Raw genomic sequence first — 14,486 nt, forward strand, 5'->3', positions numbered from 1 at the left:
CCCTTTTTCTCTTTTTATCAGAGCAGAGTTTATTCAACTCTGGCTTATGCTGGTTTAAGGATTGGACTTGGTACCTCTGCTGCCTCAAGCATGGGAGTCTTTTACATAACTTTTATATTATCTCCCCTGCCCAATTTTTTTTTCCCTCAGATATTTATGTATTGGAAGAGAAAGGAAAAGAAACCATAGCACCAAAGCTTTCGTCAGTGTGGTGGGGGCCAGGCTCAAACCTGGGTTGTGCAAAGCAATACACTATCCAAGTGTGCTATTTTGTTGACTGTAGAGGGAAACATAAGTCAATGAAAGTACTATCAGTCTGAAAAATAAATCTTAAGTATGAATAGAAATGATCTGTAATGCTGCATTTTTTTTTAAGGGTTATATCATTCAGAAAAGAGAAAGAAAACCAAGCCTAGAAGTAGATAAGCCAACTGAAGACATACTCACGTAAGCATGTCAACTTGAATCACTTTGCTTTGGCTGTTTATCACTGTTCTTGAGTAGTATGTAATAAATGTTTTACAGGTATGAAGAATTTCATCCTTTCTTGTTTTCGCAACATTCACAATGTCCATATATAGAATTTGAATCATTTGACAAGGTGAGTCATCAATTCCGTTTTTTGACTATTTCACATGAGTTTTGTTTGTTTGTTTTGTTTTATTTTATCTTTATTTATTGGATAGAGACAGCCAGAAATTGAGAGGGAAGACGGTGATAGAGGAGAGAGACACCTGCAGCACTGCTTCACCACTCACAAAACTTTCCCCCTGCGGGTAGTGAGAGGGCTCAAACCCAGCTCCTTGTGCATTGTAACATGTGTGTACCTCTACCAGGTGTGCTACCACCTGGCCCCACTACCTGGCCCCTACATGATAAGAGTTTTAAACTTAATAGCCACTTAACATAGGTTGAGAAATGGAAAATACTTTAAATCACTATGAATTTGACACTAAAAATCAATGCAGTCATAGATGTAAATTGTTGGAAACACTTGCTGCCACTTTATTTTAAGATGAAGGACCAAAATTTTGACATTAATTTGATTCTTGACTATTCACCGATACAGTACATTGGCTGGAGATATGTTCAACTTCTGTTAATGTTGTTATGAGATAAAATGAACTTTAAAACATTTGTATGCAAGTTGAGCTACAAATTGTTTTTCACCTTGCTTATTGTTTTTGTTTTTTAAACTAAGGCTGTGGATGAATTTTATTCCAAGATAGAAGGTCAGAAAATAGATATAAAAGCTTTACAACAGGTATGCTATTATTTAAAACATTTGTATCTAGTCCTAGCATGGTTTCCTGGGTAGCTGAAACTTTCATACTAGAATGGGTAACTTTTCTGAAATAGTATGGGAATGTTCTGATCTCATAGTTTATTGAGATGTTGAAAAGTATCCTTTCATTTGTCCACGGGTATGCTAGCTATTCTCTCTCTCTCTAGCTCTCTCACTCTCTCTCTCAATTTTATTTATCCACTAGCCACAAACAGAGGGAAAAGGGAGATAGAGAGTGAGAAAGCGCTCTCTCTGCCAAGCTGGAAGCCTCAATATGTGCTCCCTCTCTCTTTCTTTCTCTTTCACTGCCCACATGTACTCCAGCATGTGTGTGCTCTCAATTATCCTGAATAAAGCTTAAGATTTCGGGGGGGGTGGGGGTGGGTGGCGAAGACCCAAACTACTGCTTCACCACTAGGGAAGCTTCCCCCTTGCATGTGTGGGTCAAGGACTTAAACCCAGGTCCTTGTGCATGGTAACATGTATACTCAATTGAGTTTGCCACCATCGTGGTCCAGGAGGTGGCACAGTGGATAAAGCACTGGATTCTAAACCATGAGGTCCTGAGTTCAATCCCCAGCAGCACATGTACCAGAGTGATATCTGGTTCTTTCTCTCTCTGCCTATCTTTCTCAGGAATAAATAAGTAAATTCTTTAAAAAAGAAAAAGCTTGTGCCACCAAACCTCTCCCCTTTTTTAAAATTCTGTTTTTCCTGAATTTTTTTGTTTAGATGTATTTATTTATTTATGAGAGAAGATAGGAGGAGAAAGAAAGAACCAGATACCAGATATCACTCTGGTACTTGTGCTGCTGGGGATTGAACTTGGGACTTCATGCTTGAGAGTCCAATGCTTTATCCACTGCACCACCTCCAAGAGCACCCTTCTTTTTTATTTATTTATTTTTCCTTTCGTTGCCCTTGTTTTTGTTATTATTGTTGTTGTTATGGATGTCGCCGTTAGGACAGAGAGAAATGGAGAGAAGAGGAGAAGACGGGGAGAGAAAGATAGACACCTACAGACCTGCTTCACCACTTGTGAAGTGACCCTGCAGATGGGGCGCCGGGGGCTCTAACCAGGATCCTTACAGCGTCCTTGTGCTTCGCGCCACCTGTGCTTAACCGCTGCACTACCGCCCGACTCCCCCTTCTTTTTTTTTTTTTTTTTTTAACGAGAGCACTGCTCAGCTCTGGGTTATGGTGGTTCACAGGATTGAACCTGGATCTTTGGAGCCTCAGGCATGAGAGTCTCTTTGCATAACCATTATGCTGTCTACCCTCACCCTCCCAGTTATTCTCTAAATGGAAAATACAGTGAGAAGGTGAGGCATGCTTGTATCCTCAAATGATTTGTTTCATTATAGCAATGGAAAGCTTCACAGAATTTCCTGTTAAGGGAGTACTTTTCCCTCAGACTTTATCTTTATGCTTTATGTAAAAATATCTTGAATACTGCCTACTTGTATTATTCAAGGGAGGTATTTAAGGAGAATATCTCAAAGTGAGTGTATCTTGTAATCAAAATATCTTCATTTGTAGTGGTGGGAAGTAGATGGATAAGAGAGATAATTTTGGATCATGAAACACTTTGCTGTAGAGTAGGCCCTGAAATTAAGCAATGGTAAACTCCCTGCTAGCTAGGGAACAATACTGAGGAGAAAAGAAGGGCATATATGGAATAGTGAGTTTCAGTAAAAGAGAGAAGGTATAGGAAGTTGAAGAAACCTAAATTTTAAAAAATCTGTTTGTCAACAAAAGGAAAAACAAGCATTGAAGAAATTAGATAATGTCCGAAAGGATCATGAAAACAGATTAGAAGCTCTCCAGCAGGCCCAGGTATTATATTTAACTTTTTGTGATTTTTTTTTTTTAAATGGTGGCATTAAATGGTATTACAGTAAATGTTTTTGGCTTATTTCTTAAGGAAATAGACAAACTGAAAGGAGAGCTCATAGAAATGAATCTGCAAATAGTTGACAGAGCCATTCAGGTAGTTCGAAGTGCTTTAGCTAACCAAATAGACTGGACAGAAATTGGGATAATCGTGAAAGAAGCACAAGCTCAAGGAGATCCTGTTGCAAATGCTATCAAAGAATTGAAATTACAAACAAATCATGTTACAATGCTGCTACGGTAAGTTTGAATCTTGGTTAAGCAGTTAATGCTTGTGTTTTTGCTGTTTACTGTATTCATTTAAAATGTTATTTTCTTTCCATTTTTAAGTTTATCCTTGGAGATAGAAAAGAACAATTTACCTTAAAGCAAGCAACTGTTTAAATTTTGTAAATTAATATTTTCATTGAGTAAAAAGTTGAAAATAAAAAAGTGATATCATTGACGTTAGTGAAATGCTATTGGATATTTTTAATAGAAATCCATACTTGTTATCAGAGGAGGAAGAGGATGATATTGATGTTGACATCAATGTTGAAAAAAATGAAACTGAACTACCAAAAGGAAAAAAGAAAAAACAAAAGAACAAACTACTGCAGAAGCCTCAGAAAAATAAGCCATTACTTGTTGATGTTGATCTTAGCCTGTCAGCATATGCTAATGCCAAAAAGTAAGTCTTAAATTTAAATGAAAATTTTAGGTAAAGTATCTGCAATACATCAATGAAGGTATTATTGATAAGAATGATCATTATTGGGAGTTGGGCAATAGCACAGCGGTTAAGCGCAGGTGGCGCAAAGCGCAAGGACCAGTGTAAGGATTCCGGTTCAAGCCCCCAGTTCTCCACCTGCAGAGGAGTCACTTCACAGGTGGTGAAGCAGGTCTGCAGGTGTCTGTCTTGCTCTCCCCCTCTGTCTTCCCCTCTTTCCATTTCTCTCTGTTCTATCCAACAACAAAGACATCAATAACAACAACTACAACAATAAAAACAACAAAGGCAACAAAAAGGGCAAATGAATAAATAAGTATTATAAAAAAAAAAGAATGGGGGGTCGGGCGGTGGCGTACTGGGTTAAGAGCAGGTGGCGCAAAGCGCAGGGACCCGCGTAAGGATCCCAGTTCGAGCCCCCGGCTCCCCACCTGCAGGGGAGTCACTTCATAGGCGGTAAAGCAGGTCTGCAGGTGTCTGTCTTTCTCTCCCCCTCTCTGTCTTCCCCTCCTCTCTCCATTTCTCTCTGTCCTATCCAACAATGAACAACATCAACAATGGCAATAATAATAACCACAATGAGGCTACAACAACAAGGGCAATAAAAGGGGAAAAATGGCCTCCAGGAGCAGTGGATTCATGGTGCAGGCACCGAGCCCAGCAATAACCCTGGAGGAAAAAAAAAAAAAAAGAATGATCATTATTTTTGCCTGTGTAAATTTATGGGTGAAAATAATTTTTAGAAATCTAGTTTTGTGGCACAGTGGCTAGACTGAAGTGCATATGTTAGAGTGATGCTCTGGTTCTCACTCTCACTTTATTTATTTATTTTTTTAATTTTTAATTTTTGGAGATTGCCAACTCATTTTATTTTAATTTTTATTGAGACAAGGACAGACAGACCACACAAAGACCAGAGCACTGCTCAGCTCTAGTTTATGGTAGGGAGGGTGGGGGGGGGGGTGTTGAGCCTGGGACCTCTTAGCCTCAGGCATGAGTCTTTTACATAACCATTAACACTGTGTCCCCAGCCTTCTCACTCACTCCCCCCTCCTCTGTCTGTATTGCTTTCTTTCTCTCTATTTTTATTTTTTATCAGTTTTATTTACTTATTGGATAGAGACAGTCAGAAATCAAGAAGGAAGGAGGACAGAGAGGGGAAGGGACAGAGAGAAATCTGCAGCACTGCTTCATCACTTGCAAAGCTTCCCCCCTTTACAGGTGGGAACCAGGGGCTGAACCCAGGTCCTTGCATGTTGTAACATGTGCACTCAAACGGGTACACCACCACACAGCCCCTTCTCATTTATTAAATAAATCTTCTTCAAAAATATTTAAAAATCTAATTCTGTGCATTATACAACTTAGTTTTCATACCAAACAAAACAAAGTTGCATGATACATAAAACTTACATTTGTAAGTTTAACCTTAGAGCTAGAGCAAAACTTAATTTACATTAAAATAATATAACTTAAAAATAGAGATAACAAAAATAGAAAACTGAAGATAAAATTTTACTTGAAACTTAAGATAGGTGTTTTTCTAGGTATTATGATCACAAGAGATATGCTGCCAAGAAAACACAAAAAACTGTTGAAGCTGCTGAGAAGGTACTTAATATTTCTTTTTTTTTAATTATTTCTTTATTGGGGAATTAATGTTTTACATTCAACAATAAATACAATAGTTTACACATGCATAACATTTCCCAGTTTTCCGTATAACAATACAACCCCCACTAGGTCCTCTGAATCCTTCTTGGATCTGTATTATTCCCACCCACCCACCCCAGAGTCTTTTACTTTGGTGCGATATGCCAATTCCAGTTCAGGTTCTACTTGTGTTTTCTTTTCTAACCTTGTTTTTCAACTTCTGCCCGAGAGTGAGATCATCCCATATTCATCCTTCTGTTTCTTTTTTTTTTAATATATATAATTTATTTCTTTATTGGGGAATTAATGTTTTACATTCAACAGTAAGTACAATAGTTTGTACATGCATAACATTCCCCAGTTTCCCATTTAACAGTACAACCCCCACTATGTCATTTATCATCCTTCATGGACCTGTATTCTCCCCACCCACCCACCCCAGAGTCTTTTACTTTGGTGCAATACGCCAATTCCATTTCAGGTTCTACTTGTGTTTTCTTTTCTGATCTTGTTTTTCAACTTCTGCCTGAGAGTGAGATCATCCCATATTCATCCTTCTGTTTCTGACTTACTTCACTTAACATGATTTTTTCAAGGTCCATCCAAGATCGACTAAAAATGGTGAAGTCACCATTTTTTACAGCTGAGTTGTATTCCATTGTGTATATATACCACAACTTGCTCACCTGTTGTTGGACACCTGGGTTGCTTCCAGGTTTTGGCTGTTACAAATTGTGCTGCCAAGAACATATGTGTACATGGTACTTAATATTTCTTTGAGTGTTAATTATTTTTTTTCTATCTTAATGGTCTTAATATTTATTTTAAATTAAATTGAATTCTTTTTTTTTTTTTTAAGTGTTGGAGTCACCCTGTACTCTTCTCTCATCAACCATATCTACTCCATTGTCGAACTTTTTGGTTCTTCCTCTAGAATGTAATCAGAACTTGGCCATTTCTCACTAGTTTAGGCTCTTAACACTTTTGTATTCACATAAACTATCAGCAGTAACTTTTGCAGTCCAAGGTGGTACAGTGGGTAAAGTGTTGAACTCTCCAGCATGAGTTCCCAAGTTTAATCCCCAGCAGTGCATATGCCAGAGTGATAATCAGGTTTTCTTTTTCTCTCTCCAACTCCCTCTCTCATTAATAAAGAAATAAAATCTTAAATTTAGATATAGTTATATAGATATAGAGGGGTAGGACAGTAACGCAGCAGGTTAAGTGCACGTGGCGCAAAGTGCAAAGACCATCATAAGGATCCTGGTTCGATCCCCCCCCCACCTGCAGGGGGGTCACTTCACAAGTGGTGAAGCAGGTCTGCAGATGTCTGTCTTTCTCTCCCCCTCTGTTTTCCCTTCCTCTCTCTGTCCTGTTTAACAACAATAAGAACAATGGTAACAAAATGGAAAAAATAACCTCCAGGAGTAGTGGATTTATAGTGTAGTCACGAGCCACAGTAATAACTCTGGAGAAAAAAAAAATATATATATATATATATATATTCTTTTCCTGAATTCCTCTTACCTACTTTTTGGTTGAAGTAAGAAGGCTGTTCTTCACCCAGGGTGTCTCTCCTTTCCTAGGTTTCCACCTCTGAAGTAAGAAAGGTGTTCTTTTTTTTTTTTTTTTCAACCAGAGCACTACTCAGCTCTGGCTTTCTGGCTTATGGCAGTGTGGGAGATTGAACCTAGGACTGAGAACCTCAGGCATGAAAGTCTCTTTGCATTAACCATTATGCTATACCCCCACCCAAGAAAGGTGTTCTTAACACAGTACATGTATAGGTCCTTCTAAATAGAAAGAAGTCATTTGTATTCGTTCAAAATCTTCTAGTTGCTCCCCATACTTCTCAAGATAATTTAAAAGTCCTTTCCTAATCTACAAGATCCTACATGAGCTACTTTTATCAGTTTTCCTCCTTTTCCAGATATGCTGTGAGTTCTTTGCTCTTCCTACTATAATGACCCATGCAGCACTTTTGTTCCTGCTGCTTTCTACCAAGTGTCCTCTTAAAATTTCTGTGGTTTGGGGAGTCCGGTCATAGCGCAGCAGGATAAGCACAGGTGGCACAAAGCTCAAGGACTGGCGTAAGGATTCCAGTTCAAGCCCCTGTCTCCCCAGCTGCAGGGGAGTCGCTTCACAAGTGGTGAAGCAAGTGTGCAGGTGTCTTATCTTTCTCTCCTCCTCTCTGCCTCCCCATCTCTCCATTTCTCTGTCCTATCCAACAACAACAACAATAATAACTACAACAACAAAAGGGAATAAATAAGTATTTTTTTTAATTTTCTGTGGTTTGATCTTTTCATTCACATAACTACCAAATGAAACTACGTCAGGCCCTCAATAACCACTTTTTCTGAAAATAGTACCACACTTAATCTCTCTTTATTCCACTTTAAATTTTCATTCATTCATTCATTTACCAGAGCACTGCTAAACTTTAGTTTATGATGATGTGGGGGATTGAATCTTGGGCTTTCAGTGCTATCGGCATGAAAGGCTTTTTTTCCATAACTGTTAAGCTGTATCCCCAGCCCTTAAATTTTCTTTCTTTCTCTTTTATTTTCTTTTTCTAAATGATATTATTGAGAAAGTGTTGATTTACAAGACTTGTCTCATCACATCTCCCCAAGACAGGTGTCCACACACTTCACTCACCACCAACTTAGCATCTCCTCCCACGATAAATTTCTTTATCAACATCCAATTCCAACTTAACGTTCATCTGTCTTGTTTTTTGAATGTGGATTGCATAAAAGTAGGGTCTTTGTCTTTCTGTTACTATTATCAGCCCTAAAATATTACTTGGTACATACATAGTCACATTAATTATCTCTTTTTTTATTATTACATTTTATTTTATTTTCCCTTTTGTTGCCCTTGTTGTTTTTTACTGTTGTTGTAGTTGTTGTTATTGATGTTGTCATTGTTGGATAGGACAGAGAGAAATGGAGAGAGGGGGAGAAAAAAATAGACACCTGCAGACCTGCTTCACTGCTTATGAAGCGACTCCCCTGCAGGTGGGAAGCCAGGGGCTCGAACCAGGATCCTTATGCAGGTCCTTGCACTTCGCGCCACCTGCTCTTAACCCACTGCGCCACCACCTGACTCCCATTAATTATCTCTTAATGACTCCCATGACTTGACCCTCTACCTCTCTAACCTCTTTCTTGACATTTTACTCTGCAATCACTACTTTGTGGTCTTTGTGTTCTTTTCTTTCTGTATTTAGTCCTTATTTTCTTATTCTTTGTTTTGATAATTCCATTACTCCCTTGAAGTTTAAGCCTAGAATCTTTTTCTCCAGAGATATCATTTTCAACCAAAAGCAATTATAAATTAGGTGCCCTTGCTACATTCTCATAGCTCTTCTAGAAGAAGCAGCACTTATAAACCTGCTTGAGTAATTGTGTATTTTATATTTGTCACTTGTAGGTTTCAGGGAGGGTAGAGGTGAAAATTTTGTCTCATTCACTATTGCGTTCCCAGAATCTTGCCCAGAATCTATTCTGTAATAAGCACTGAATGAATGATACTCTTTTAATTTGTAGGTCTTTTTAAAAAAAATTTTTTATGGGAGTTGGGCTGTAGTGCAGCGGGTTAAGCGCAGGTGGCACTAAGCTCAAGAACCGGCATCAGGATCCCGGTTCGAGCCCCCAGCTCCCCACCTGCAGGCAGGTCCCTTCACAGGCGGTGAAGCAGGTCTGCAGGTGTCTGTCTTTCTCTCCCCCTCTCTGTCTTCCCCTCCTCTCTCCATTTCTCTCTGTCCTATCCAACAACAACGACATCAATAATAACTACAACAATAAAACAACAAGGGCAACAAAAGGGAATAAATAAAATAAAATAATTTTTTATTATCTTTATTTATTGGATAGAGATAGCCAGAAATCAAGAGGGGAGGGGGTGAGAGAAACAGAGAGACACCTGCAGCCCTGCTTAGCCACTCATGAAGCTTTTCCCCTGCAGGTGGGGACCAGGGGCTCGAACCCGGGTCCATTTGCTCATTGTAATACATGCGTGCAACCAGGTGCGCCACCACTCAGCCCCAAATTTGTAGGTCTTGAGCAAATATTTGTATACTTAAATAAATCTTTTCTTCTTCTTTTTTTTTTTTTTAGAATTTATTTATTAATGAGAAAGAAGAAAGAAAAAGAACTAGAAATCACTCTGGTACATGTGTTGCTAGGGATTGAACTCAGGATCTTATGGTTGAGAATCCAGTGCTTAATCCACTGTGCCACATCCCAGACCACACGTAAATCTTCTTTCTTCTTTATTTATCTATTTATTTATTTATTTATTTATTGCCTCCAGGGTTATCACTGTGACTCGGTGCCTACACTATGAATCAGCTGCTCCTGGAGGCCATTTTCCCCATTTTGTTGCCCTTGTTGTTGTTATTGTTGTCATTGCTGTGTTGTTGGATAGAACAGAGAGAAACTAGAGAGGAGGGGAAGATAGAAGGAGAGAAAGATAGACACCTGCATACCTGCTTCATGGCCCGTGAAGCATCCCTCCTGCAGGTGAGGAGCTGGGGACTTGAACCAAGATCCTTACCTCGGTTCTTGTGCTTTGCTCCATGTGTGCTTAACTACTATGCTACTGCCTAGCCCCCATTATTCTTTATTTTTCATTAATAGTTGTTACAGAATTGTAAGATCACAGACCACACCACCACCAAAGTTCTTTTTTTTTTTTTTTTTTTTTCTGGCAAGGTGATGTGAATCAGATCTCCCTTTCCTGTGTCTGGCTTTCCCTGCTGTTACTGTATTCCCGGTTCTTTTGTCTGAGACCATGGTTCTACCCTAATAATTATCATCTCATTAAAAGTTCCTTTGCCTTTTCTTTTCATGTTGAACTCCTCTCAGAAATTCTTGCAAGACAGGACTGGTAGTGGCAAGTTCCTTCAGTTTCTGAATGTTTGAAAAGATCTTTATTTCTCCCTCATATTTGAAAGATGATTTAGTAGAATATAGAATCTGTGGCTGATAATTGTTTTTAAAAAATTTTTTAAATTATCTATTTGTTGCCCTTGTTGTTTTATTATTGTAGTTATTACTGTTGTTGATATTGGATAGGACAGAGACATGTAGAGAGGAGGGGAAGATAGAGAGAGAGAGAGAAAGATACCTGCAGACCTGCTTCACCACTTGTGAAGCAACTCCCCTGCAGTTGGGGAACTGGGGGCTCAAACGGATCTTTATGCTGGTCCTTGCACTTTGTGCCACCTGTGCTTAACCCACTGCCCTACTGCCTGACTCTCAGCTGATAATTCTTGAATACTTTGAATATGCCATTCCATTCCCTCCTTGCCTCTAGAGTTTGTGATCAGAAATATGATAAAAGTGTGATGGTTCTGGCTTTATGTGTGAATTTCTTCCTTTCCCTGACAGCCTGCAGTATTTTTTCCTTATGCTTGGTTTTGGGTAGTTTCACAATAATGTGTCTTTGTGTGTGTCATTTTGGACTCAAAAATTTAGGTATGCGTTCACCTTCTTGGATTTCTGTGTTTTGAACATTACTGAAATATGGAAAGTTCTCTGTTAAAGTGTCTTTGAATTTGTTCTCTACTCCTCTCTGCCTTTCTTCTTCAGGGATCCCAATAACTCTGATGTTCATCTTTCTGGTAAAGTCTGCTATTTCCTTGAGAAGTGCTTCATTTTTTCCTAAACCTTTCCTCTCTAAGACTTATAATTTCACAGAGTATGATGGTATTGTCTTCTAGTTTTGATGGTCTTTCCTCCACCTGGTTAAGTCTACTTCCGAGGCCTCTTACCTCAGACTGAACTGCATTCAAAGTGTCCTTTAGGCCCTGAAGTTCTGTTTGAATTTTGTTTTTCTGTGCTTTGTAATTCTTTGGTAAAATGGCTGCTTAGCTCTTGAATTGATTTCATGAGTTTTCTGAACTCTTCATCATTTTTTCAAGGTCTGTGTCTGTCTGGTCATTTGGGGTTTCTGTCATTGCTGTCTGTATATTTCTCCCTTTCCTCGTTTAGTTTGTAATTTGTTGTTGTGTCACCAGGAGGTGTGTGGCTAAGGTGTTCTATTTTCCTGTTTATATATTTTGGTGGAGGAGGGCATATTTTATCCTGAGTCACTGGACTGTTTCTGTGACCTTGGTGTCAATATAGGGTCTCCCTGCTGCTGTTCCAGCCTCTGTGGAGTAACAGCAATGGAGATGTGAAAAGTGACAGTTGTAAATTGGTGAGTTTTTAGTTGATTTTTTTCCCTTTTTTAAAATTTCTTTATTGGGGGATTAATATTTTACAGTTGACAGTAAATATAATAGTTTGTACATGCATAATATTTCTTTGTTTGTTTTTTAAGTATTATATTTATTTTATTCTTGGGAGAGATGCAGAGAGAGAGAGACATAAACACCAGAGCACTGTTCATCTCTGGTTTATGGTTGTGCAGGGGATTTAACCAAGAACTTCAAAGCCTCAGGTATGAGAGTCTCTTTGCATAACCATTATGCTATCTACCCCCGCCCACATTTCTTAGTTTTCTACATAACAATACAACCCCCACTAGGTCCCCTGTCATCCTTTTCCAGGACCTGTACTCTCCCCACCACCCATTCCAGAGTCTTTTACTTTGGTGCAATACACTAACTCCATTTCAGGTTCTACTTGTGTTTTCTCTTCTGATCTTGTTTTTCAGCTTTTGCCTGAGAGTGAGATCATCCCATATTCATCCTTCTGTTTCTGACATATTTCACTTAACATAATTTCTTCAAGCTCCATCCAAGATCAGCTGAAAACAGTGAAATCACCATTTTTAATAGCTGAGTAGTTCCATTGTGTATATATACCACAACTTGCTCAGCCACTCATCTGTTGTTGGACACCAGGGTTGGTTCCAGGTTTTACCTATTACAAATTGTGCTGCTAAGAACATAGATATACAAAATCTTTTTGGGTGGGTGTGTTTGGTTCCTTAGGATATATCCCCAGGAGAGGAATTGCAGGGTTGTAGGGTAGGTCCATTTCTAGCCTTCTGAGAGTTCTCCAGACTGTTCTCCACAGACATTGGACCAACTGACATTCCCACCAGCAGTGTAGGAGGGTTCCTTTGACCCCACAGCCTCTCCAGCATTTGTTGCTGTTACCTTTTCTGATGTATGACATTCTCACAGGAGTGAAGTGGCATCTCATTGTTGTCTTGATTTGCATTTCTCTGACAATCAATGACTAGGAGCATTTTTTTAAAGAATTTACCCCTCTTTTTAAAAATATTTTTTTAATATTTATTATTTATTCCCTTTTGTTGCCCTTGTTTTATTGTTGTAGTTATGATTGTTGTTGTTGTTGTTGGATAGGACAGAGAGAAATGGAGAGAGGAGAGGAAGACAGAGAGGGGGAGAGAAAGATAGACACCTGCAGACCTGCTTCACCGCCTGTGAAGTGACTCCCCAGGTGGGGAGCCGGGGTCTCGAACCAGGATCCTTATGCTGGTCCTTGCACTTTGTACCACCTACGCTTAACCCACTGCGCTACCACCCGACTCCTGACTTGGATCATTTTTTCATGTGTTTCTCAGCCTTTTATATCTCTTCAGTGGAGAATATTCTGTCCATGTCCTCTCCCCATTTTTGGATGGGGCCATTTGTTTTCTTGTTGTTGAGTTTGGCAAGCTCTTTATATATTTTGGTTATTAAACTCTTGTCTGATATATGGAATTCTGTGAGAGGTCTCTTTGTTTGGGTATTGGTTGCTTTTGCTGTGCAGAAGCTTTTTAATTTGATGCAGTCCCATAGGTTTATACTTGCCTTAGTCTTCTTTGTAATTGGATTCATTCCATTGAAGATGTCTTTAAAATTTATGCAGAAAAGAGTTCTGCCAATATTTTCCTTTAAGTATCTTACAGTTTCTGGTCTAACATCCAAGTCCTTGATCCACTTGGAATTTACTTTTGTCAAAGATTAGATGTCTATAGGTGTGGGGGCTTACTTCTGGGCTCTCAGTTCTATTCCACTGGTCAGTGTGTCTATTCATGTTCCAGTACCAAGTAGTTTTGATTATAATGGCCCTATAATACAATTTGAGATATGGGACTGTGATGCCTCCAGTTCTGTTCTTTCTTCTCAAGATAGTTTTGGCAATTCTAGGTCTTTTCTGGTTCCAGATAAACATTTGTAACATTTGTTCTATTCCCCTAAAAAATGTGGTTGGGATCTTGATGGAGATAGCATTAAATTTGTATATGGCTCTGGGTAGTATATTCATTTTGATGATGTTAATTCTTCCAACCCATGAACATGGAATATGTTTCCACTTCTTTGTGTCTTTTTCAATTTCCTTGAGTAGTGACTCATAGTTTTCAGTATACAAGTCTTTCACTTCTTTTGTTAGATTTAGTCCTAGATATTTTATCGTTCTTGGTGCTATAGTAAAAGAAATTGATTTCTAGATTTCAACTTTTTCTAACTTAGTGTTTGCATAGAGGAATGCCACTGACTTTTGTATGTTAATTTTGTAGCCTGACTGTATTGCCTGATGATTTCCAAAAGCTTCCTGCTGGATTCTTTGTTTTTCTGTATATACTATCATATCATCTGCAAATAGGGAGAGTTTGATTTCTTCTCTTCCAGTCTGTATCCCTTTAATTCCTTTCTACTGCCTGATTGCTATGGCAAGAACTTCCAACACTATGTTGAATAATGATGGTGGGAAGCCCTGTCTCTAGTACCTGATCTAAGGGGAAATGCTTCCAGTTTTTCACCATTGAGTTGGATGTTGGCTATAGGTTTGCTCTATATGGACTCCACTATGTTTAGGAATTTTCCATTTATTCTAATTTTTTATAGAGTTTTGATCATAAAGGGATGTTGTATTTTATCAAAGGCTTTCTCTGAATCTATTGATATAACCATGTGATTTTTGGTCTTGCTTTTATTGATGTGGTGGATCACGTTGATTGATTTATGTATATTAAAAC

General features: G+C 38.7%; 1 protein-coding gene across 3 annotated transcripts in view; it reads left to right on the plus strand.

Annotated features, from left to right (window-relative positions):
* The window catches only part of NEMF (nuclear export mediator factor), a 79,443-nt gene that overhangs the window by 19,846 nt on the left and 45,111 nt on the right, over positions 1-14,486 (plus strand). For all 3 annotated transcript variants that reach the window (XM_007537746.3, XM_060175055.1, XM_060175054.1), the window contains exons 9-15: positions 377-447; positions 526-601; positions 1,202-1,264; positions 3,044-3,121; positions 3,210-3,418; positions 3,657-3,848; positions 5,435-5,498. In XM_007537746.3, coding sequence (XP_007537808.1) covers positions 377-447; positions 526-601; positions 1,202-1,264; positions 3,044-3,121; positions 3,210-3,418; positions 3,657-3,848; positions 5,435-5,498 — 753 coding nt within the window. The remainder of the gene's footprint in view (positions 1-376; positions 448-525; positions 602-1,201; positions 1,265-3,043; positions 3,122-3,209; positions 3,419-3,656; positions 3,849-5,434; positions 5,499-14,486) is intronic.

Source organism: Erinaceus europaeus, chromosome 16, assembly GCF_950295315.1.
Source record: "Erinaceus europaeus chromosome 16, mEriEur2.1, whole genome shotgun sequence".
In the NCBI taxonomy this organism is placed as follows: Eukaryota; Metazoa; Chordata; class Mammalia; order Eulipotyphla; family Erinaceidae; genus Erinaceus; species Erinaceus europaeus.